This window comes from Canis lupus, chromosome 30, assembly GCF_048164855.1.
Source record: "Canis lupus baileyi chromosome 30, mCanLup2.hap1, whole genome shotgun sequence".
Classification (NCBI taxonomy): domain Eukaryota; kingdom Metazoa; phylum Chordata; class Mammalia; order Carnivora; family Canidae; genus Canis; species Canis lupus.
Genome location: NC_132867.1, coordinates 17,782,980 through 17,808,925, shown reverse-complemented (window position 1 = coordinate 17,808,925; position 25,946 = coordinate 17,782,980). Strand labels below are relative to the sequence as shown.

Below are 25,946 nucleotides of genomic sequence, written 5' to 3'. Positions count from 1 at the left end.
CTGCTTTTTGTTTGTTGTTTATTCGTTTGTTTTGTCTTTTAGATTCCAAACGTAAGTTAAACCATATGGTATTTGTATTTCTCTTCTGATTTATTTCACTTAGCATAATATCATCTAGATTTGTCCATGTTGTTGCAAATGACAAGATCTCATCCCTTTTTTATGGCCAAGTGATACTCCTTTATGCATGTGTGTGTGTGTGTACACACCACATCTTCTTTATCTTTAGTGGAAATATTTAAAAGGATGTCTCATGTTTTCTGATCTCATCCCTTTTTTATGGCCAAGTGATACTCCTTTATGCGTGTGTGTGTGTGTGTGTGTGTGTACACACTACATCTTCTTTATCTTTAGTGGAAATATTTAAAAGGATGTCTCACATTTTCTGAAAATGTTTGACATTTAAAAAAATATTTACTTATATACTATTAGCTTGAGATGTGCATTATAGGACATAGATATAGTAAATGTTAAGAGGTATTTTTCTATAAAGATACATTATTGCCTGGCACAGTGGTGATGGTTCTCATCTTTTCACATCTCTGAATTCATGATGGGCCTCCATCTCTATTTTCTTTCATCTGCTCATCATATAATTTTTGGTCAACCGATCTTGCCAGTTTTAGCTGTGCCCCCACCCCTCCACCCCCCAAGCAGAGCTTCTCATGAGAGCTTGAATATAGGTGGTTTATTTTGGGAAATGATTCCAAGAAATAGTCCTAAGGAGTAGAAAGAGTGAAACAGGAGAGAGAGTCTATCCAAGCATGCTTCACTGATCTAATCACCTCTGTGAATAACTGGAGTTCAGTCATACTAGAGACTTTTGAAGAGCTATGTCAGATGAACCTCAGACTTGATCAGCTGAAACATGACAGAAGGAAGTGCTGGGGAGTGTTTATCCAGGAGTTCCCCTCTCTCCTCATAGGTCAAGGATTGCCCTTGTAGTGTTAGCTCCTCATAGCTCAGGTTTGTGTATGAGTCAGATGGTTTAGGGAGTTCCTAAGGGGACTCCCATGAGATAGGAGCAGTCATGTGCCAGGGACAGAAATGAGAGATAGAAGAGGTAGCTGAATCATTGGCTGTCAGGTTGCAAATGCTTCCAGCTGATTGTATAGGAATGGCTGGAGTAATAGGATGGATTGTGAGAATGTAAGATGGGGCCCTTTGTGTATCCATTACAAAGGCCTTATCCACAATCATGATCTTTATAATATCAAAGAAGTAAACAGATTGACCATTCCACTCACAGTTGGAAATAACTTACTCTACTGTAACTTGTTCATGGATCCCTAAAGAGAAAATCATTATCTACAGTAATGGATTTGTAAATGTATGTAAATTTATAATTTAATTTGAAATGTTTGTCAGTAATCAAGGATTTAATTGTTTGGAGTTTTATTTAAGGAAGAATGGAGTATAAGGAACCCTCCCAAACAGAAAAAAACTGGAGTAGAGAGTTCTACTGTAGTAGACCAAAAAAGACTATTCATTGCTCTTGTCATAATGGGACAACACGGACTAAATTAAAAGTCATAATTTTTTCTTAAAACTATCAAAGAGTTATGGAAGCAAAAATGTCTAAATGTAATGAAGTACAGAGAAGGCTGGCCTCTTCTTAATTGAGCAGAGAATGGAAGCTATTTTCACTCTTAGCATATTTATTACATCTGGGTATCCAGGCAGTCAGAGGAACATGCTTGACATAGGCAGAGAAACTTTCTTGGGAGAAGAAAAATCTAATCAGGCTTTTATTAGGTGCACATGGGCTGGCATGTGGCTTGGAATCTGGAAGAGCCCCAGGCTTGGGGACCTTCAGACACAGGAAGAGTCCCTGTAAAATGGTGATATGATTATTATTCTTTTCCTCTGCTTAAAATGCTTCAACCTAAACTTCCAACACTTAGATTGTAATGACCTTTTATATTTGATCCCTTTTTAGTTCTCCATGTCCACATTCATACTTTTCACTCCAACTATAATGAACTAAGTCTATAAGAGATATATTGTATGCTACATATACTATGGAGTGCACAGCTCAAAGGAGGGCCATGTGGGGTATGATGTCAGAGCTTCTCCCAGAGATGTAATATGGAAGTCCTGACTTTAGATTTATAAATGTGTCTCTTTTTGCTCTGTATGGTGTCAGTGACTTCTCTTAATCTGGAGCTTATCAGTCTTCTTTGCCTGGCCAATTCGTAGTCATATTTTAGGGTGACATAAATCCCTTCTTCCAGGAAATTTTTAACACTTAAAAGCTGGATTAAATATTTATGTGTTTGTACACATCCCAAATATCCCCATCATAGTCCTTAGAATATTGTTTGCAAATATTTGCCCTTCTGTCTTCTAACATTCCCTAGGCTCTGTGAATATAGAACAGATACCTTTCTAATCACTTTTACAGGTGAAGAAGTTAGCACAGCACCTGACAAATCTTAGGGGATCAATAAATACTTCCTTAATATAAATGTATGAATGAATCTTTTGATCATATTTGGTACATTGCAGTTCAGATGAAAAACATAATAAATTACAGAGACATGCCATACAAATTTTCCCAATAGTCACATTTCAAATTAATATGAAATAATATAGATTATAGACAATTAGAGTTAAGAGTTTGGAAATCAGTGAGGACAACATTAGGGTTCTACAGAGGGGGAACACCCCCTTTCCAAAATTAATGCATTGTTAAAGTTATACTTGACAGAAATAGTTCTAGAGCTTAGGTTTTCTGGTTCCTAGTTAATGATTTTGAACTACGATTTGAACATATGTTTTGAACTCTGACTTGTGGTATAATTTATAGTTCCCAGGATGAAGTAAGACCCACAGTGTCTTCTTGCTTCCTTTTTTTAGATAAGAGACTCCATAGAACTGGAGACAGAAGAACAAACATGGCAGAAAATATAAAGATAGCAATTTTATTCTTTTCATTTTCATACTAGAAAAAAATTGCCTTGATACTATTTTGCACCTGAATTTCCTGGAGTGTCTCTAGCTCAAAACAAAAAAAGGTGGTTTCCCAAAGTTAGGAAGATTTTAAAATACTGTATTAACCACTAAAATCTTTTCTTTTTGTTATCAGTTAAGGGTAAAGCACTAGCCTTTACTCCCACACTATTTCTGTTGCCTCTTCCAGACATGTTCCCTCCTTCTCTCCCCTCTTCCTCCCTCCCTCACTCCCTCCCTCCTTCCGCCTGGCTGGCCTGCCTTCCTTCCTTCCTTCCTTCCTTCCTTCCTCATTTTCATCATAGTTAGGTTTATCTATTTTAAGTAACACTAAATTAGATCCATGAGTCATTTACTAGTTTTTAAATTGTTGCTATAGTTTTTGGTAAAAGGTTTTTTTCTGTGGACTCTTTGTTATCCTAAGAAGCTGCTAATAGTGTGTCTTCTAGAAAGAAGGTAATCTAATGTAAAATTTCCAAATTTTTGTAAATCCGTTTTCCAAAATTTTTGGTTTGTATCTCTCTCAATAAGAAATACTTGAGCAAATAGCGTCTTGTAATATAAATATATTTATTTATGTTAATAACATATACCTTATAAGTCTAAAATAATAAGTTAATAATGTATACCTCGTAAGTCTAAAATATTAAATGTTATGAAAGCTTGCTCACTCACTTTTGGATAAATGTTAGAAGTTTTAATATATTCTTCACATCGTCTGTGGCCTCTTGCATATCTTCTGGGGTGTGTGTGCCCCACTTGGAGCCCACTGGCAAGAGAACAACTCTGATTTATAAACTGGTGTACTTTCACTACCAACAGTTTAGTTGTTAATTTTCCTTCTGAGAATACTATGTCTAGAATTATGAGATTTCCGTCTAATGTCCTTTTTAAAACTTCTTTACTGCCTTTTAAAATAATTGCTATAACTTATCAGATGATTCTAGCATTGAGATGAAATTTCATAGAGGGTTTGGGTAAAATCTCATCATTCTGATTTGCTTCAAAATAAACTCAATATTTTTCTTAAATATTCATGAGCCAATTAAAAATGGCAGAACTTTTTAAATGTTCATAACACTATTTTAGAACCTCTGCTTCTATTAATACCATTAGGGAGTTGAGGCAATGTATAGTCTTGCTTGATAGACACATTTTTGTGGCTGGGAGGGCTGGAAATATTCCAGCATAATGATTTTCAGATCCGTAGCATCCATCACTCAAGAATTAAAAAAAAAAAAACAAAAAAAGAGAGTGACACAAAAAGATAATTATTACAACATGTGTTTCAGATTTTAAAGACAATTAGCTGGAGACCTCAGGCTTTCCTTTCTCATTCAGCACACTCAATTTAAAAATAATGCTTCATATTGGGTAAGCATTTTATATTTTATGAAGAACATGAATATTCATTGTTTCATTTGGTGCTTACACCAATCCTGTGAAGTGGCCAGGGATCATTATCTAAGTTTTTCACTTGAAAGAGTTGATAAAGAGGAGATAAATGACTTCAAGTTCATCTAGCCGATCTAGGTGGAACATATACTCTAGTTCTGTGAGCTATCCTTTTTTACAAATTTTTTTTTCTTGGTGGGCTTTTAATGATTTATTTGCCTATTTATGTAACTAAGATTTTCATCATGTTAATTAGAATCATGAAGAAATTGTTAGCATACAAACTACTCTATGTAACACAGGTGGAGTAAGTATCTGTAAGTCTGTATCTCAGCAGATTGTTCATTCTAAGGACCAAAGAGTTAAAAGGAAACTCGTATTATTGTTTCTGTAAGTTCTGACTATAGTTATACCTTTTTGTCTATCCACCTTTTAAAACTCTCTTGGGATGAAAGCTCATGCAAAAAAAAAAAAAAAAAAAAAAAGAAAGCTCATGCAGCTTTACTCAACAGTTCTTATTTTATAACAATAAAATGTAAATTTAAATATAGCAGTTCAGCAAAATTTCTTCAATTTTTATAATATGTGACAAATAATATTAGAGTGTGAAATTGAATAGGAAACTCTTCCATTACCAAAAACTCAACACAGTATTCTAGCTGGTATCCTAACTTACCTGCTTTTGCAAAGGTAGAAACTTCGCCAGAATAAAATCCCTGACTCAAGATCTATCTCAAACACAGTTGCAAGTGCATTTGGGCTCTAAAATAATTATTTACTATCATGCATTTAGAATTGCTTTATGCCTTGAAAAAGTCTTTTAATCTTCAGTAATCACCTCTTTATTATTTTCTACATCATTATCCAGAATATTCACTTATATGTGTTTCCCTTTATTAGATCAGATAATTTAAATTGTTTCTTCAGTATGTATTACAAGAATTACAATAACATTAAATCTTTTTTTAAGGTGCGTAATATATGTCAGTTTTTAACGAACTTTATTAGCGATGGTGATTAGAATATACAGTAAATGCTGGTCTTCATAGTTATGAGAATTATGTTAAAGGGAGAGTCTTCTAGTAGAGTGATCTGGGAATAAACTGAATTTCAGTAGAATCGTGAAAGGTTGTTGCATTTTAAAATATTTTATTTATTTATTTATTCATGAGAGGCACAGAGAGAGAGAGAGGCAGAAACACAGGCAGAGGGAGAAGCAGGCTCCATGCTGGGAACCCGACACGGGACTCAATCCTGGGTCTTCAGGATCACAACCTGGGCTGAAAGCGGCGCTAAACCGCTGAGCCACCCGGGCTGCCCGGTTGTCAGCATTTTTAGTTAAAAGTTGATGAGTACCAGTTTTAAGAGAAAGCATGAAGATGAGATACAGTATATTAATTAGGGTTAATAAGAGTGTCTTTTTCTTATCTAAATAATACTTTAAACTTCTTAAAGTAAGCCTATCCAACTTCATATGTATGTATTTATGTATGTGTGTATGTATGTATGTATTTATAAAGATTTTATTTATCATGAGAGACACACAGAGAGAGACAGAGACATAGGCAGAGGGAGAAACAGGTTCCTCACAGGGAGCCTGATGTGGGACTCCATCCCAGACCCCAGAATCATACCCTGAGCCAAAGGCAGACAGACACTCAACCGTTGAGCCCCCCGGGCATCTCCAACTTAGTTTTTAACCACACTTTCAGGAAGTTCCTTTGTATTATCTTTACAAACTGTTCATTATGTAAACTATCACTCTTAATCCTGAAGGGAGGAAAATGTGAATTGTCCCTATTACTAGGGACAATTGTGGGGCTGCTACAAAGCCCCATGAGTTTATGTTCCTATGTGAAGCTGGGAACTGGAAAAAAGAAAGGCAGTTTTTAATCCTCTTCTAACGGCATTGATGCCATGACTTTTTGAACTGCCTGGTCGTTTGGTTACAAATACTGGCTCACATGTTTTCAGATATCATTCTTATAAGCTGAGGGTCATGTTACATTTTATGAGCTATTTTTTTCTATATAGTATCATATTATTATGTTAAAGTTCTGCAGTTATTTCTTTTGACAAGGGATCCTGAAGCTGTTGAATTCTATGTATTATACTTCCTTTTGACAAAAGTTATTATTTTTTATCACTAACACATTTCCACTATTAAAAATATAAAAGGAACCAGATTTATTGTCTGGGTTTTATTGGGGAAATAGGAAAACAGCAGTTTTATAGCGTGCTGGTTCATGGGGTAGATAGTACATTCCTGAGAGTAATTGCTATCTGACCACAAAATAGGGATCCTCAGGATACTGCCAAATTACTGCATGGGTCATGGGGTGCCCTTGAGAGGTGGGAACCTTCCTAGCTGAGGCTTCAATCAGCAGAATTAGTGGTTAGAGAAGAGTTTGAAGTTCTATACATCTCGGGTTTAGATATCACAGGGTAGATGAGTTGTGAGAAAATTTCAGAAAGACAGATGGATAGATCTTCACTGTATTTGAATGCTACCTTAAGAGTGCTGGGCATAAAGCCCTGAAAGAGCCCAACCTTGAAGAAGCATTTTCCTCTTCACTCAATGTGTGGCCTCCCCATAGTCAGGTCTCTGAGATGACATGTGATATGTGGTTTGTTAGTATCACTAATTTACATAACTGTGATCTGGATTGAGCAGAAAAAATATTTGCAGTCTTTGGTAAACTGTATATAGCACTGGTTCACCATGAAAGAAATGCATCCTCCTTTGGGTTCATCCATATTAGTCTGTTTTATTGTTGCTTTATGACTACCTTGAAAACCAGTGCCTGAGTAAGGAGGATGGTGAGGAGAAAATGAGAGTTTTGATTCTAATTTTTTGGCCCAAACCTGTAGGATGAGAAGAGTTTTGATAATTGTGATCCACTTTCCTTTTGGTGTGAAGTCCAGATCACCAGTGGGTTTTTGTGGTATTCATTTAGGGTCAGCATGACCTTGTTCTCAGATGGCATATCTGACATATTAACATTTGTTACTATTCCCTGTACTTAGCAGGCTTTCACCTGAGAAAAGCTCTGTCTTCATACTGAGCAGGACCTTGAGTTTCAAACCAAGGGGATGACAGTTGACAGCTGCTATAGATACAGGCCAGTTGTCTGCTTTGCAGAAGCTTGTCAAGAACTCTGATGACTAAGGACTGCTCTGGAAACAACTAGCATTGGCCATCGGCTGGCTGATTATAGGAATCACATCTTTGGAGGATTTCAATGACTTTGAAGTTCCCCACAAGCATGCTTTTTCCTTCATCAGAGCAAAGTAAGTTGAAAGATATGAGCAAGGCACATGTGATTAATACTCAGAAAGCAAAACAGGTTACTGTGTAAAACACTCCTGGAAAAAAAAACAAACAACTCTTTATCTTTTATAGCACATAAAAACATTTTCCACTTGGCAAATTGTGTTTCTTTGAAAATAGCATGGAATCGTTGTATGAAATTAGAAAAGAAAGAGGAAAGTACTCTAGCATACTTTCAGAAAGTTATGAATTGAATTTGCCTTTATGCTGAATCTGAAAATAGTTGTTTTTTACTCATGAAAAGGTGTTATAATTGTTTGTCCTAACAGATTTTTTTTTTTTAAATAAACTATTGCAGGGTGCCTAGGAGGCTCAGCCGGTTGGACCTCCAGCTCTTGGTTTTGGCTGGGGTTATGATCTTATGGGTTGTGGGGTGAAGCCTTAATTTGGGTTCCAAACTCACCAGGATGGGGGGGTTCTGCTTGAGGAGTCTGTCCCTCTGTTTTTGTCCCTACATGCACATGCATGTGTGTGCACATGGGCATGTACTCTCTCTCTCTCAGGTAAATAAATCTTTTTTTATATGTATATTTTTTTAATTGGAGTTCGATTTGCCAACATATAGTATAACACCTAGTGCTCATCCCATCCAGTGCCCCCTTCAGTGCCCGTCACCGAGTCACCCTGTCCCCCCCTACCCCCGCCCACCTCCCCTTCTGCTACCCCTTGTTTGTTTCCCAGAGTTAGGAATCTATTTTTTTTTAATTTTTTTTAAATTTATTTTTTATTGCTGTTCAATTTGCCAACATATAGAATAACACCCAGTGCTCATCCCATCAAGTGCTCCCCTCAGTGCCCATCACCCAGTCACCCCCACCCCCTGCCCACCTCCCTAACACCCCTTGTTTGTTTCCCAGAGTTAAGAGTCTCTCATGTTCTGTCTCCCTCTCTGATATTTCCCAGTCACATTTTCTCCTTTCCCCTTTATTACCTTTTACTATTTTTTATATTCCCCAAATGAATGAGACCATATAATGTTTGTCCTTCTCTGATTTACTTATTTCACTCAGCATAATACCCTAGATACCTAAATCTTAAAAACAAATGAAGAAACCCAAACTATCCTCTAAAAGAAATTTAAACAAAATTGCTCTATTGTTCTATTTCTCAGAATGTATTGTTTTTCTATTAGAAAAATGTCAATAATACAAAAAATAGTGGAAGGGATCATAAGGGAAAGGAGAGAAAATGAGTGGGAAAAATCAGAGAGGGTAACAAACCATGAGAAATTCCTAACTCTGGGAAACAAACAAGGCGTAGTGGAAGGGGAGGTGGGCGGGGAGATGGGGAGACTTGGTGACGGGCACTGAAGGGGGCACTGGATGGGGAGAGCACTAGGTGTTACACTATATGTTGGCAAATCAAACTCTAATAAAAAATATACAAAAAAGAAGAAACTGGTAAAAAAAAAAAAAAAAGAAAGCACTCATAATCATGACCCTAAAAAAAAAATAATGTCAACAAAACTACTTTTAGTACTTTAAGTTTGTCCTTTCCTGACATTTCTGTAACAATTTGTTTTCACTGCCCTTTTTTGTTATTATGATACTAAATCTTAATAGTGTTCAAAAGCTTTTTATTATGGGAAATGTTAAAAATAAAAGTAAAGAGAGCAGTAGAATGAATCTGCATTACTCACCTTCAAAGTTCCCCATCACAAACAAACAAGGGGTAGTGGAAGGGAAGGTGGGCGGGGGGTTGAGGTGAGTGGGTGACCGGCACTGAGGGGGGCACTTGATGGGATGAGCACTGGGTGTTATATGTTGGCAAATCGAACTGCAATAAAAACGAAAAAACAAAACAAAACAAAAAAACCCCCAAAAAACAAAGTTCCCCATCATCCCCATCAATCTATTTTCATCTGAAGTCAGCCCTTCTACTTCTATTGGATTATTTTGAAATAATCACCAGGTATAATATTATTTACTCTGTATTTACTTCAGTGTACGTATCCATAGAAGTTACAGATTATTTTATACCTTAAATATTCTTTTTTTTAAAAAAAGATTTTATTTATTACTGAGATACAGAGAGAGAGGCAGAGACACAGGCAGAGGGAGAAGTAGGCTCTCTGTGGGGAACTCGATGTGGGACTCTATCCCAGGACCCCAGGATCATGCCCTGAGCCAAAGGCAGACACTCAACCACTGAGCCACCCAGGCCTCCCCTTAAATATTAATTCTAGGTATAAAATATCCATTCAGTGTGTACATTTCCCCACTTGTCTTATAATTTTTAAATTGATGTTTGAATCAGTATTCAGACAAGAGCCACACATTGTATTTGTGGAGACACACATTGCTATGTCCCTTAAATTTTTTAATCTTTAGGTTTGCTTGCTCTGCCACCTTCTTTTTCCCTTAGAGTGTATTCTTTGAAGATACTGAATTGCTTTGTCCTTTGGAGTTTACCACATTCTAGATAATGTTAACTATGTTCCTGTTGGGTCACACAATCAGTACCTCTGGCTCCTATAATTCCTGAAAATTTATAGTTATGTCTAGAGCCTTATTTTGATTCAGGTTTGATTTCCTGACAAGAAGGTGGTATAGTTTACTTACATCTTATATGGGAGGCACTTAATTCTGATGGTTTGTCTTAGCATTTTTAGCAGTCATTGATATTCGTTTCTTAGACATTATAGATGGGTAATCTTCTAATTTTATCAATTCCTCTAGGTTTTGAGGTGTGTTTTGAAGATAGACATGGCAACATTTCCAGTTGTTTGATTGTGTGAAGTCTGAGAAAAAATAGGAATTAATGATGACTTCAAGGATTGGGTCTGAGAAGCTAGAAGAAAAGGGTTGCTATCAACCAAGATGAGAAAGGTTGCAGATTGAGCAAGTTTTGTGGAGAGTGAGAGTGGAGTCTGGACTTTAATTTTGGATTTGTTGATTTGGAGATGCCTGTTAGACATCTGTGTCATTCAAGGTTCAAGCAGAGAAGCCGAAACCATATGTGTGTGTGTGTTTATATATGTATTCACATATTTATACATATAAATATATAATCAGATCTATCTAACAAATTCCTTTATTTTATTTTTTAATTTAAATTTTAGTTAAGATACAGTGCAATATTGGTTTCCAGAGTAGAATTCAGTGGCTTATCACTTACATATAACACCCGGTCCTCATCACAGCAAGTACCTTCATTTTTTTTTAAAGATTTTATTTATTTATTCATGAGAGACACACACAGAGAGAGAGAGAGGCAGAGACACAGGCCAAGGGAGGAGCAGGCTCCATGCAGGGAGCCCGACGTGGGACTCGATCCTGGGTCTCCAGGATCATGCCCAGGCTGAAGGCTGCGCTAAACTGCTGAGCCACCGGGGCTGCCCAGCAAGTACCTTCATTAATACCTTTCCACCTCTTTCCATCAACCCTCAGTTTGTTCTCTATCATAAAGAGTCACTTATGGCTTATTTCTCTCTATCCTTACCCGCACCCCTTTTCCATGTGTTTATCTGTTTTCTTCTACATGAGTGAGATCATACGATATTTGTCTTTCTCTGAATGACTTATTGCACTTAGCATAATATACTATAGGTCCATTAATGTTATGGCAAATGGCAAAATTCCATCCTTCTTGATGACTGAATAATATTCCATTATATATATCTATATTTATATCTATCTCACATCTTATTTATCCATTCATCAGTTGATGGACATTTGGGCTGCTCTCTCCATAGTTTGGCCATTGTTGATAGTGTTGCTTTAAACATCAGGGTGCATCTACTCCTTTGAATCTGTATTTTTCTGTCCTTTGGGTAAATACCTAGTAGTGCAATTGCTGGATTGTAGGGTAGTTCTATTTTTAACTTTTGGAGGAATCTCCAAACTATCCACTAGAGTAGTGGCACTAGTTTGCATTAGCACCAACAGTGCAAAAGCACTCCCCTTAGAAAACATCTTTCAACTAACATCTTTTTTCATGAAGATAGAAGTCTAACAAATCTCTTTATATGATCTATCTTTGTATATACCAGATATATGTTCAGTAATGAGATACATGCAGGGACTTGCATATCTCTCTCTATACACATACTGGATATACATGCAGTAAATGAGATATATTCTACTTTATTTCTGGATCAAAGGTAGACACATAAACTAGGGATATACAAGATAGAAATATACAGATCCCTTAATATGTCTCATTTGCTGAATATATATCTCGTATATATATAGAGAGAAATATATGAAGGGGCTTGTTAGATTTGACATTACACAATTGTAGGCTCTGTTTTAACAGTCTCTGTATGACTGTTGTCTCTGTGTCCCATACTGAAACTTGAAATCCAGGGAAGGCAGTTTGGAAGTAAAGAAGGATGCAAGGTCAGAGAGTACAAAGAACAGCATATATTGGAATATATAAGCAAGGTCAATTTATGGTTCCTTTGACCTTGATGGTATGGCCTCCTGAAGAAGCCAGGGATCTTTGTCAGAGAGGTTAAACATAGAGACACTTGACTCTGGGATCTAAAAAGCTAAAAGATATTTTAGGAGAAAGTGGAGTAATTGCAAGTCTCACCTCTGCCTCATACCAGAGATAATCAGCAGGTACATGAAAACAAGTGGGAATTAGAAAATGGCTGCTGCTTCATGTTGACCCTACAAATCTTTCATAGGATTCTGTCTTGAGACCCAGCCTAATGAAATACATATAGAAAAGAATTTTGGGAAATACAATTTAGTCTAGCCAAATTGATAGATGACAAAACCACCACAAATAGAAGTATTCAGTAAGTAATAGGATATATGAGTCTGGAGTTTGGGAAGAATAAATGTGGAAGTTGCTAATATATAGATAGTTTTTAAAGTCTTGAGACTGAATGCAGTATCAAGAGAATGAGAGTAGGAAGAGAAGGGAATAGGTCCAAGACTTAGGCCATGCTCTCCAATTTTAGGAGATTGAAGAGAAAAGAAAGTGTGAGAAAAGCACTGAGAAAAATGATGACTGGAAATAGTCTAGTAGGGCAATGAGGAGAATAGGGTGTCCCGGAAGCTTTGTAAAGAAATATGTCAAGGACGGGGGAGAGACTAATTGTATCAAATCCTGCTGATAGAACAAAAATGATGAGCATTGGCTTTTTGATGACTTAAGGAAATTATGTAGAGAGATCCAGGACTGGTCAAGTGGATCCAAGCAATCACTTCCATATTAAGAGGTTGAATAGAAGAGAAAGAAGCCTGGGAAGGCATGAGAAGTGAGGTAAGAGGAAAACCAGATATGTAGTGTCAAAAAAGTCAAGAGAAGAAAGCAATTAAAGAGGAAATGACAATGAATAAATGCATACATGTGGTGTGTTGGCTTTGATTCCCCTGAAAAAAGAGCCCAAGACAAGAACTTGAGTGTAGGTAGTTTGTTTTTAGGAAGTAATCCCAAGAAACCGGATCAATGGAGTGAGGACAATGTCAGGAAAAAAGGTAAAATCAATAAAATGTGCATTATTTAACTGGTTATCACTTCAGGGCTCCATATAGAAGATTCTTTAGAATTTTTCCTCCAAAGAAATGGAGGAAATTAAATATTATATATAATATTGCCCTGGTTAGGTAAGAATTGTCACCAGATGGTGTATTGCTTTGCTAGGGCTTATCATACCAAAGTACTATGGACTGGATGGTTTAACCAACAGAAATGTATTTTCTTCTCAGTTTTGGAGGCTAAGAAACTGAGATCAAGGTGTTGGCAGCATTCATTCCTTCTGAGGATCATGAGGGAAGGATCTGTTTCAGGCCTGTCTCTGACTTGTGGATGGCCATCTTCCATGTCCTCTTCCTTTTGTACATCTCCAAATTACCTCTTCTTATAAGGATACCAGTTATACTGGATTAGGGCCCATCCTAATGAACTTATTTTAACTTAATTAGCTCTGTAAAGATCCTGTTTGCAAACATGGTCACATTGCAAGGTACTAGGGGTTAGGACTTCAACATATAAATTTTGAGTGGATGCTATTCAGTCCATAACCAGTGGTGTTACCCTTCCCATCCTTCTAGGATACTTTATGCTAGGGTTGAGAACATTTCCATGAATTAGTGAAAGACCTGTTGAAGATATCGGAGTGAGTCAGTCAGGGCTTGAGGTGGAATTCTGTGAGAGTATGAAGAATTGCTCACCACAACTGCAGAGAATTAGAAGTAAGCCAAGGGAATATGGTGCAGAGTGCCTAGAACATCTGTCTATCCAAATGTACTGGTATCATCTTAAGTCATGGTCACAGGCTTGAAGTGGTCTTGCTGCCTGGCAAAGTTGCCTAGTAATTATTTTCTTATCAAGTCACTTTCTACCACTGTTGAGAACCAATTTCATTTCTTCTTTCCTCTAATTTTTAGAACTTCTTTCTTCACGTTTAATCTCAGCTGGTAAACTTGCTGTCAATCTCACTGAGAGAGTCAAGCAACTTAAAGAGGACTGTCACAGGTCCATCCACCCCTTGTCATAATGCCCACATGCTCTCGCTTCTCTCCTGTTATGTGGATGTCTTTGCCGCTGAGGCCAGACCATCCACTATCTCTCGTCTTCTCTTCCTCAGTCAAGGATATGTGTTTAGTTTTTCATGCGTTCACTTCTTTGACATTAGTTTTCTATATCTAAAAATATATCTAGAATCCAGATGCATTTTACCAGTTCCACATTACCATGCTCTCCATACCACCATCATCTTTCTTGGATCATCGTAGTAGTACCCTCATGGCTTCCCTTATTTTGCATTTACTCCTCTACAGCTTATTCACAACAAAGTAGCTAGAGTGATACTGTTAAATACAGATCAGATCCAGTCTCTCCATTGCTTAAAGTCTTCCAGTAGCATCTCATCTCAGAATAAATGCCAAGGAGTATTTCCTATAATCTGGCCTCAGTTTTCTCACTGACACCATTTCTTGCATCCTCTCTCTATCTTGTTCACTCTTTCTTGTTTAAGCAAATGCATTCTTGCTTTTGCTTAAACATGCCTATCACACTTATGCCTCTGAGCCTTAACAATTGCTGTTTCTCTCCCTTCTGCCTTTAATTATCATTTCTTACATAAGGCAAATTTTTCCTTTGGGTTTTTGCTCTAATTCACCTTTCAAAAAGGCGTTTCCTGATCCTCCTATCTAATGTTTCAAGCCCCTTCCCAGACTTTTTATTCCTCTTTTCCACTTTATATTTCTTTTTGACTTTTATCACAGTCTAGCATAGCATATACTTATTCATATTGCTTATTCTTGTTTTCCTAAGAATGCAGACTTCATCAGGGGCGGAGTATTTGCCTTTTTTCTCCTCCTAACACCACCTCTTAGCTATTATAAAACTCCAAGCTAGAGCCTTTCTCTGCTCTTTCAAGCCATGTTTAAATCAGCATGAGAGACATGCTCTGCTCTTCCCTAAAAGTCTTATCTAAGAGGTACATGTTTACATACCCTCCACATGTGTGGAATCTTTAGTCTTGATACTGAAATCAAATTTTGAGGTCCATCCTGAGTGGCACAACAGTGTAGAGACAGGGTAAATATCAATAAATGCAGCCATTTGTGTAATCTATCACAGCCATTATTTACTGCTGTATATTAGTCACAAACAACCCCTACTGCTGTACAAATCTCAGTAGTTTATAAAGATATACTTTTTTTTTTTTAAGATATACTTCTTATGGATGTTACCTGTCTTGTTTTGTGGTGGTCTTCATTCTCTTCTTGTTGGCTGTGGTTGGGGTTATGGCTACTGATGTCACCACAGTAGGCTGGTAGCTGCTATCCACATGGCTCTGTTGCATGAGTCCTTTTCATTCTGGAATCTGAGCTAATGAAACAGCCCTAATATGGTACACATAATTATGATGTCAGAGGAAAAGAGCAAAAGAGCTGTGGTAAAACCACAATGGCTCTTAAAGCTTCTACTTTGGTCATGCCTTCTTATGTGCACTTGGCCAAAGCAAGGGATATATATATGCTTAGTGACAATGGAACAAAAATAAATACTTTTTTCACTAAAGGCACTGGAAATCACATGGCAATGGATGAATAATCCAAGGGAGGAATGTAATTTGGAACAATAATATGATCTATCCAAGAACTTGTAGAAAAATGTTCAAAAGCTTTAAATTTTTCCTTAGTTTTTGATCCACAAATTATCTAGAAATTCAACCTAAGCAAACAAGATGTTTGAAATATGGAACTGCATATAGCCTTGGGCAAGAGACAATTTCATTGATAGTGAACTTGTAACTATATTATGATACAATATTATGTATTCGTTAAAATGCTACTATAGAAGAATACTTAAAATGTAGAAAAATGTTCAAAATACTATTGTAGTAAAAGTTTATAAAGAGGGGGATCCCTGGGTGACTCAGCTCAGAATAAGCAATATGAATAAGCGTCTGCCTTTGGCCCAGGGCGTGATCCTGGAGTCCCGGGATCGAGTCACACATTGGGCTCCTGGCATGGAGCCTGCTTCTCCCTCTGCCTGTGTCTCTGCCTCTCTCTCTCTCTCTCTCTCTGTGTTTGTGTGTATCTTTCATGAGTAAATAAATAAAATCTTAAAAAAAAAGTTTATATAGAGAGTACATACCAAGATGCTAGGATATTTTTAGAAAGTTTTAATTGCAGTAAAAAACAAACATGCAGTTTACCATCTGAACCATTTTTAAGTGTTTCAACATATTTTTAAGAAAACAATCATTTATATTACTATGTATTGGGAAGATACCAGAAAGAAAGACACTTAAACATTTACAGAAATATCATTACAGAAATGTGTGTTAGAGAAATTTTGTTTTCTACTTATTTACTTTTATTAACAAAAATCTTAAAAGAACATGTAGCTTTGCAGTATAAAACTATAAAGAATGAGAAGTAGTGAACATTGGAGATCTTTGATGTAAAGAAATATGGAAATGCAAACTTTTGTTTAAGAACACTGGAGGATAATAGGTAATAAAGTATGAAGTATCCCGTGTTGCACAGAGTGAATTTGACCCTCAAATGATGATCTTTTAAAAATGTTGTTAAAGGATTAGTGATCTTTTTTATCTCAGTTGGCACTGGCTTGGGTAACACTAATCAAAATGTCCCAAAGCATACTATGGGAATATCTCCAAATTGGAGTTTAGACTGCCAGAATTCTGTGATATGGGAAGGAATGTATGGCCATTCTAGGGTCTAGATTTTTCAAAGAAATAAAAGAAAAAAGAAATAGAAGAAAAAAGAAATATAAAACACTTTTGTTTTATTGACATCAGTTGGATTTATAATATCTGGCTGATTAGAAAACTCCCCTTTGGTGTGTCAACAGTTGGAAAGCAGGGGCTTTAATCTTGAAAATTCTGCATCAGAAGCCTTGAATGGATCTGTATCCCTGAAGTATATATGCCTTTGTCTGATGGCCATGAGCTCTGTAAGGCTATAGTAAAAGAGATCATCAAATAAACGCCTTAAAAAGTATGTATGTTAAACAGAACAATAAATTTAATTTTCCAACTGCTTTGCCAATAGTTAGAGACTTCTTAAAGTTAATTCCCACATTTATTCCATATAACCCAAATGATTTGATGGCATCTAATACCTGGGGCACAGAGTAATTACCTGGGATGTTTGGATTGGAATTGCAGGGCTTTGCAGATTATTTCTCTCTCTTAAATGCTAAAGCAATGTGGTTTTAAACTAGCAAACTAAATATATAGTAAATTTGTAATAAATTATAGGTAGGTGTGATGCTGTTCCACTAAGCTGACAGGTGGAAAATGTGGAATATAGACACTAACTTAATATTCTAGGTTAAGCTATTGTGGGTCCCTTTAGTGCAGATGGCCTGCAATGTACAGTGTTCCCTGGGGTACCAACATTTAATATTTCATTCTAGTGATTCTAATATTAAATAAAGAATCTCCATTTAAGAACAAAGGAGTATAAAATGCATAGTTTGAATTGGTTATCAATGGAGATCTTATAAAAAATAATTGCTAAAGGAAGAAATTTTTGACTTAGAAAATTCTTCACATTTACTTTATCTTTGATTCCTTTTGTTTTAAAAAGATAAGATTATTCTGTAAGGTAATGGGGACATTATTGTTATTTGCTGTGTTTTTCTTTAAGCCTCAGAATTGTTTCTTCAAACAAAATTTTACATGGAAGTCTAGTTTATTACATGGAACTGCTATGCCTGGAACAGTGGTGTAGAAAAGAGGTTTGGAGTCCTGTTCAACTGGCATCCTTGATCCAGTGCTTTTTGTAGGTCCCGATGCAATGCTGGAGATCCTTGGGCTCCAGGAGAAGCCAGTTTTTATCATTACTTTCAAATATAAAGCAACACAGCTTTGCTATTAGAAGTAAATCCATATATTGTCACTCCCATCATTAACACTTTAAAAAATAGCTTCACAAAAACATTGCAAGCTTATAAACTGGTAGTCAGCTTTCAGGAGTTCACCATTTTACTAAGGAAATGTTTGAATTTCAACATTTCCATTTAAATGATTGAGCTATCACATTTTCATAGGGAACATCTGTTGGAGTTAAATTTAACATGGTCTTACCTGTAATTAAGGCGACAAAAGATTTATTCAGACACTTGCACATAGGGTTCAGCATGTGACATACACCAGCCTCTTATTTTAGTATGAGAGGATAATCTGCAGCTTGGTAACATAGAATCACAGGTTACAGAGTCCAGGTAACCTGAGGAATAGAGGACATAATATTTTATGTATGGAAAGAGGCAGATTACCTAGAGTTTTAAGGCAGAACAATGAAAGCTTTGAGACTTGCATAAAGCAGTTATTACAGAAAGCAGTGAATGTGTAGAATTAAGCTATGTTCAGAAGACAGCAGACATGTGATTAAATTCCTTCAAGGTTTTGATTATTCAGGCAGCCCATTTCTGGCTCAATTATTTTATGCTCAAACCAGTTGCTCAGAGGTGTGCAAGGCCATACATAATTTGTGGGGTCCCGTGCAAAATGAAACTGTGAGGCCCTATGTTCAAAAAGCAGAAAAGTCATGCTAAAGGTACTAAAATATAAAATTTTTCTCCTTCTTTCGTGATTTTTCTCTGGTTTATCATGATGAGTTTTATCTGCTATTTATAATGTCATTCTAAGTAAAGAGAAATTCATTTTTTAAATCATTAGTATGAATTTTACTGTTCATCTTTTTTTTTTTAGGGGGAGAGAGAGAACTTGCACAAGAAAGCGTAGGGGTGTGTGTGTACCCACATGACTGGGGGTGGGGGCAAGGGCAGGGGCAGAGGCAGAGAGAGAGAGAGAGAGAGAGAGAGAGAACCTTAAGCACTGGCACAGAGCCCAATATGGGGCTCAATATCAAGACTTTAAGATCATGACCTGAGCCTAAATCAAGAGTTGGATATTTAACCAACTGAGCCACCCAGGCACCCTTGAATTTTACTGTTCATCTTTATCTTGTGCAATACCACTTTTAATGCAAATTTAAGAGCATTTAATTCTTATGCAGAATCACCAAAATTATACAATTTATATTTTGTAGCTCATATGTGCATGCATATTTTATTTCTACCAAACTCTACCCCAAACTAATTCAACTATTTCTTTATCATTTTTTGATATGCACACATTCTACCAATACCTTCTGCCTTCAGTTTACTGATAAGAAGAAATTGAAGGGAAAAAGTGCTATGGATTACCTACCTTTCCTACCTTTTCCTTCTATATGATCATTGTCATGTGGTTGGTTAACACCAAGAAGTAATATGAGTAAGAAAGGATATGATGGTGTGCCTTTGCCATTTCTGTACCATGTCCAGTGTTTCTTATCCTGGCTGATTTATTGGTCAAAGAAGAATGCAGAATCAATGGGAAATGGTCGATGCAGTTTGCTTAGAAATATTGCTCCTCCTCCTCCTCTTAGATTTCTTTTTGTGAATCTTGCCACTTAGCATATTTAGATCTTTCCATCCTGTTTAGAGTTTTTTCATGGCCTAGAGAACTATTAGCTGTGATTGAGCTTTTTGTTTTCTCAGTATTTTAGATTCTAATATTCTTTGGATGAACCTCTTACAGTAGGCTGAATAATAGTCCCCTCCAAGATGCCCATGATCTGATCTTTGGAACCTGTGAATATATTACTTTACACTATGAAAAGGACTTTGTAATGCTCAAATTAAGAATCTTGACAATGAGAAGACTATCCTGGATTGTCTGGATGGGACCACTGTAGCCACAAGGGTCCTAATAAAATGGAGGCAGCAGTATCAGTGTGAAAAAATGAGAAAAGAAAAGATGGAAACAGATCAGAGAAGAGGAAAAACACTACACTGCTGACTTTGAAAATGGAGGAAGGAAACATGAGCCAAAGAACATAGTTGTATTAGAAACTGGAAAGGACAATAAGGTAGAGTCTCTCCTAGAGTCTGCAGAAGGAAACAGCTTTGCTGATACTTTGATTTTAGCCAATGAAACTGTTATTGAACTTCTGGCCTCTAGAACTGTAAGAGTTGTGTGTGTGTGTGTGTGTGTGTGTGTTTTAAGCCACTAAATTTGTGGTAATATGTTGGGGCACCAATAGGAACCTAAAAACTTACCTCTTTTCTTGATAATTTTGGTAGTTAAAATTTCTCAATAGATGGATTATTTTTACTTAGTAAATTCTAGTGTTATCATACTAACAGGAGAATTTTGATCTTAGTATAGATTATCTCTACAAGGGTCTGAAGATTCTTCCTTACTATCCTACTCTAATGGAATTATATGAAATAAGACCAGTTTCACTAAATACTTAAAAAAATTGCAGAACACAGTAGATGAAAATAAGGAATTCACTTTAGTCTGCCACCTAATGTTAATATATTTGATTATAACCTATGACCAAGAAGATGTATACAATACAAAGAAATACTTGACCTCATGGAGTTTATAATTTACTAGTAAAATAAAACAATACACAAGGAACAGCAATGAAGGTCAAAATATAAATGCCTATGAGAGAGATATAATATGATACTGGAACTTAATGGAGGAAAATAGTATGTTCTGGATGACAGAATGGGAATATTATCAGGCTGGACACCATGGTATAGTTGTTACTTACATTGAAATTTTAAGTTATGAATAGGGATTTATTAGGTGGAGATGGAAGGAATAGTGTGAGAAAATGATATTTCAGTTGAGAAGAGTGATGTGAACTAAAAGATGGAAGTAAAATAAAACTGGTCTTTTTCACAATGGGTTTGCCGCCAGAACACAGGTGTCATGAAAACCACTGTTAAATCTAAACCAAAACGGGAAAGGAAAAGACTCACATCAACATCGTTGTCATTGGACACATAAGTTTCGAGCAAGTCTACCGCTGCTGGCCATCTAATCTACAAATGTGGTGGGATCAACAAAAGAACTATGGAAAAATTTGAGAAGGAGGCTGCTGAGTTGGGAAAAGGCTCCTTCAAGTATGCCTGGGTCTTAGATAAACTGAAAGCTGAACGTGAACGTGGTATCACCATTGATATCTCCCTGTGGAAATTCAAGACCAGCAAGTATTATGTGACCATCACTGATGCCCCAGGACACAGAGACTTTATCAAAAACATGATTACAGGCACATCTCAGGCTGACTGTGCTGTCCTGTTGCTGCTGGTGTTGGTGAATTTGAAGCAGGTATCTCCAAGAATGGGCAGACCCGTGACCATGCCCTTCTGGCTTAAATATTGGGTGTAAAACAACTAATTGTTAGTGTTAACAAAATGGATTCCACTGAGCCACCCTACAGCCAGAAGAGATACGAGGAAATTGTTAAGGAAGTCAGCACCTACATTAAGAAAATTGGCTACAACCCTGACACAGTAGCATTTGTGCCAATTTCTGGTTGGAATGGAGACAACATGATGGAGCCAAGTGCTAAAATGCCTTGGTTCAAGGGATGGGAGGTCACCCGTAAAGATGGGAATGCCAGTGGAACCATACTGCGTGAAGCTCTGGATTGCATTCTGCCACCAACCCATCCAACTGATAAGCCCTTGCGTCTGTCTCTCTAGGACACTACAAAATTGGTGGTATTGGTACTGTCCCAGTGGGCCAAGAGGAGACTGGTTTTCTTAATCCTGGTGGTCATGGCTTAAGGTGGCATGGGGGTCACCTTTGCTCCGGTCAATGTTACAACTGAAGTAGTCTGTTGAAATGCATCATTAAGCTTTGAGTGAGGCTCTTTCTGGGGACGATGTATACTTCAATGTTAAGAACGTATCTGTCAAAGATGTTCGTCGTGGCAATGTAGCTGGTGACAGCAAAAATGACCCACCAATGGAAGTAGCTGGCTTCATGGCTCAGGTGATTATCCTGAACCATCCAGGCCAAATCAGTGCTGGATATGCACCTGTGTTGGATTGTCACACAGCTCACATTGCTTGCAAGTTTGCTGAGCTGAAGGAGAAGATAGATCGTCGTTTTGGAAAAAAGCTGGAAGATGATCCCAAGTTCTTGAAATCTGGGGATGCTGCCATTGTCAATATAGTTCCTGGCAAACCTATGTGTGTTGAGAGTTTCTCTGACTATCCTCCTCTGGGACGTTTTGCTGTTCGTGACATGAGACAGATGGTTGCTGTGGGTGTCATCCAAGCAGTGGACAAGAAGGCCGCTGGAGCTGGCAAAGTCACCAAGTCTGCCCAGAAAGCTCAGAAGGCTAAGTGAATATTATCCCCAACACCTGCCACCCCAGTCTTAATCAGTGGTGGAAGAACAGTCTCAGAACTGTTTGTGTCAATTGGCCGTTTAATAGTAAAAGACTGGTTAATGATAACAATGCATCATAAAAACTTCAGAAGGAAAGGAGAGTGTTTTGTGGACCATTTGTGTGTGTGTGTGTGTGTGTGTGTGTGTGTGTGTGTGTGGCAGTTTTAAGTTATTAGTTTTTAAAATCAGTACTTTTTAATGGAAACAATTGACCAAACATCTGTCACAGGATTTTGAGACCCATTAAAACAAAAGTTTAATGAGAAACCTGTGTCTTCTTTTGGTCAACACTGTAACCTTGTATAGTATTCAGGTAAAAGATAGAAGTTGCACAGAAATAGGTTTCTAGTGTTTAACTGAAATTTGGGTTAACTGTTTTCCTGTATGGGAACTTGAGGGTTTTTCATCTTGTTTAAGGGAAAGAAACTGTTTAAATACATAGTAAAAACAATGCTATGGGAAAAGGGGGTCTGTTGGTACAACACATTTTCTCTTAGAGTAACACCATAAGATAGTTTATAAAAACAGTTTATAAAAAATTCTGTAATACCAAAGTCAGTGTATTGTGTATAAAATTTGTATTCTATCACTATGAAGTAAACTTGTTAATAGAAAAAAAAAAACTGTTCTCAATTTAGGAACAGAGTAAGAACAGACTATTCCAGATTAGAAATAGGTAGGTTTGTTTGGAATGTGGTATATATAAAAGGGTCTAACAGGAGCTAGTGTGGAAAGGTGAATAGTAGTGAGTACAGAAAACACCAAACACTGTTTAGAAGTTTTAGACTTGGGCTCTATGGGCAAAAAGTTTGATGAATTTGTAGAGCCAAAGGAAATCATAGTAGAGATTTTTTCAGTGGGGATTAAATGTGTCTGAAAAGTAGGATACAAGAGAGACCTGGAGTCGAAAACCTACATTTTATTTCTGATTATGGAATAGTCAAACTAGGATAAATCTTTTCTTGGTTTGCTCATTTGTAAAGCTATTGCTTTGAAATGGATTGTGGGGCAGCCCCGGTGGCCCAGCGGTTTAGCACCGCCTTCAGCCCAGAGTGTGATCCTGGAAACCCAGGATTGAGTCCCACGTCAGGCTCCCTGCATGGAGCCTGCTTCTCCCTCTGCCTGTGTCTCTGCCTCTCTTTCTCTGTGTCTGTCATGAATAAAAAAATAAAATATTAAAAAAAAAAGAAATGAATTATAGATGAAATTACTTGTAGGTTTTGTAATCTGGGGCTCTTTGATGTTGAGATTAATTTTGGGGTCATACAGAGACGTCATAGTTTGAATTGTGGGAATAATTGAGACTGCAAAGGAAGTAAGTGTAGAAATAAAAAGGAAGAACTCCAAGGATAGAACATCATGGAATATATAGATATATGGGAAGTACAGGAAATAGAACCAGAGAAGTTTACAAATGAGCTGTCAGGGAAGCAAGAGGAAAATTAGGTCAAGAAAGCCATTAGAGAGGAGGATGCCAAAAAAAGGCAAGGGTATGGAAGTTTTAGCTTGTTTATGGATTGAAAGAAAGGTAAAATTTAATTAAAAACGATTGGGGATACCTGGGTGGCTCAGCAGTTGAGCATCTGCCTTTGAGCTTGGGGCACTTGGGGCACTTGGGGCGTGATCCCAGGATTCTGGATTAAGTCTTGCATGGGGCTCCCTTCAGGGAGCCTGCTTCTCCCTCTGCCTGTGTCTCTGACTCTCTCTCTGTGTCTCTCATGAATTAATAAGTCAAACTTTTAAGAAAATTTAAACAAAATAAAAAAATAAAAAAAAGTTTGATAAAGATTTCTGATGGGGCAGGATTTTCCAAAGAAATGGAAGAAATAAAACTAAGGATGCTATGGTAAAGTTAGATGCAGAAAGAAGGAGGTACTCTTCCTTCTTATGGAACAGGAGAAAGGGACAAAGTAAGGATTTAGAGACACCTTCAGAGGGAGCCTGGAAAAGTGAAGAGTTTCAGGGTGAACAACTTCCCTGTTAACAATGCTGAGGTGATTGAATATGCTGGGAGTGAAAAAAGTTGAATGATAAAGGGTGTGAAGGAAGAGGAAAAGTGAACCAACACTGCTGTAAGTCCAAGGAGTTAATAAAAATTAAAACTAATTTTAATCAATTAATTAGTATAATTAAATTACAAACAATACTTTTTAAAGTGGTTTGCAAAGAAGAATAATGAGGAAACGTGTTGGATTAAATATTAAAACACATAACAAGATTGCAATAATTAAAGCCTCATGGATTTGCTACACAACCAGGCTGACTGGTTGAGTGGATATGTGGATCAAAATACATAGTCCAGAAGTAGATTTGAGTAAATATAATAAGTTAGCTTATGATAAGGAAGATACTAAGAATCAGCAGAAGGAGGGATGGATTTTTCAATGTATAATATTTGATCAATCTTATCAAATAGTTAAAATTTTACAATTTACAGTTATTAAAACCAGGCTAGCCTTGTAAAAATAGTGGTCTAATTTTTCCTTCTTCTTCATGTCCCAAATTGTAAAGGACCCAGAATTAAAGTCTAAAAATAAAATTATAAAAATGAAGGAAGTAAAATTGAATATTTGAAAACTCTTGAGGGTAGGTAGTTCTTTATAAGCATGAAAATAACTTCAAAATTTAATGGAAAGATTGACAGGGTTGATTCTTTATTAAAATATTTTTTAAAAGGTGGAGAGTGAGAATCATAAATATAGAAAATAAACTGGTGGTTGCCAGAAGGGAGGTGAGTGGGGAGATAGGCAGCAGAATGGTGAAGGAGATTAAGATGTAGAAATTTAGAGGAATAAAATAAGTAAATCACAGGGATGAAAAGTACAACATGGGGAATATAGTCAATGATATTGTAATAACATTGTCTGGTGACAGATAATTACATTTATCATGGTGAGCACAACTTAATGTATAGAATTGTTGAATCACTATATTGTATATCTGAAACCAGTATAACACTGTATATCAACTATACTTCAGTAAAAAAAGGAAAACAAATGGAGGGTGAGAGAGACGGAAGGGCATTTATCAAAATGTTAATGATAATTTTCTCTGAGTAATGGGATTTTGGATAATTTTTAGTCACATTTGTATACTTTTTTGTATTTTCTCCAGAAAATACTCCAGAAAGAACTCCAGAAAAGGAATTCTTATTAGTAAACTAATGTTTAATCTTGATAAAAGGTAAATTAAAAGGTGCTCATTATTTGGAGGTATTTGGAATGCAAGAGTTTGGAGAAATGAGGCATTATTTGGTACTGTTTTTGCAGCCTATGTGTTAAAATGGGAAAATAGAAAATATTTGAAATATTAGAAGCTGAATAAAGTTAGTAGGTGGTATATGGGCTTTTAGATGCTGGTGAGAAACTGGTTACAGGGGCAGAGTAGGAGAGAAAACAGTGCAGAGAGACAGATAGACTAGGGGGCCCAGGGAGTGGAGGAGGTAGTGTGAGGACAAAGGACAGGAGATTCATTGGGATGGACTTGATGGTAGGATAGGGAGATTCTGAGCTGTGGATTTCAGAAATGAAAAGATTCAGAGTGATGGTCAGATACAAGGAATAAATGTTTCTTGTAGGG

At 36.8% G+C, this 25,946-nt stretch overlaps 1 protein-coding gene and 1 long non-coding RNA gene across 8 annotated transcripts in view; one reads left to right on the top strand and one right to left on the bottom strand.

Moving 5' to 3' along the window:
* LOC140621490 (uncharacterized) overlaps positions 1-15,479 on the bottom strand; it is a 41,115-nt gene extending 25,636 nt beyond the window's left edge. For 5 of the 7 annotated variants that reach the window (XR_012021207.1, XR_012021208.1, XM_072806587.1 and 2 more), the window contains exons 1-2: positions 15,334-15,479; positions 3,628-3,721 (exon numbers count right to left, since the gene is read on the bottom strand). Coding sequence is in view for 4 of the 7 variants with exons in the window: in XM_072806587.1 (XP_072662688.1) it covers positions 3,628-3,721; positions 15,334-15,446 (207 nt within the window). In the remaining 3 variants the exon portion in view is untranslated. Of the gene's footprint in view, positions 1-3,627; positions 3,722-10,239; positions 10,419-15,333 lie in introns of all 7 variants that reach the window. The other 2 variants (XM_072806588.1, XR_012021209.1) reach the window with 2 other exon arrangements.
* The window catches only part of LOC140621491 (uncharacterized), a 291,722-nt gene that overhangs the window by 61,333 nt on the left and 204,443 nt on the right, over positions 1-25,946 (top strand). The gene's annotated exons all lie outside the window — the stretch shown is intronic.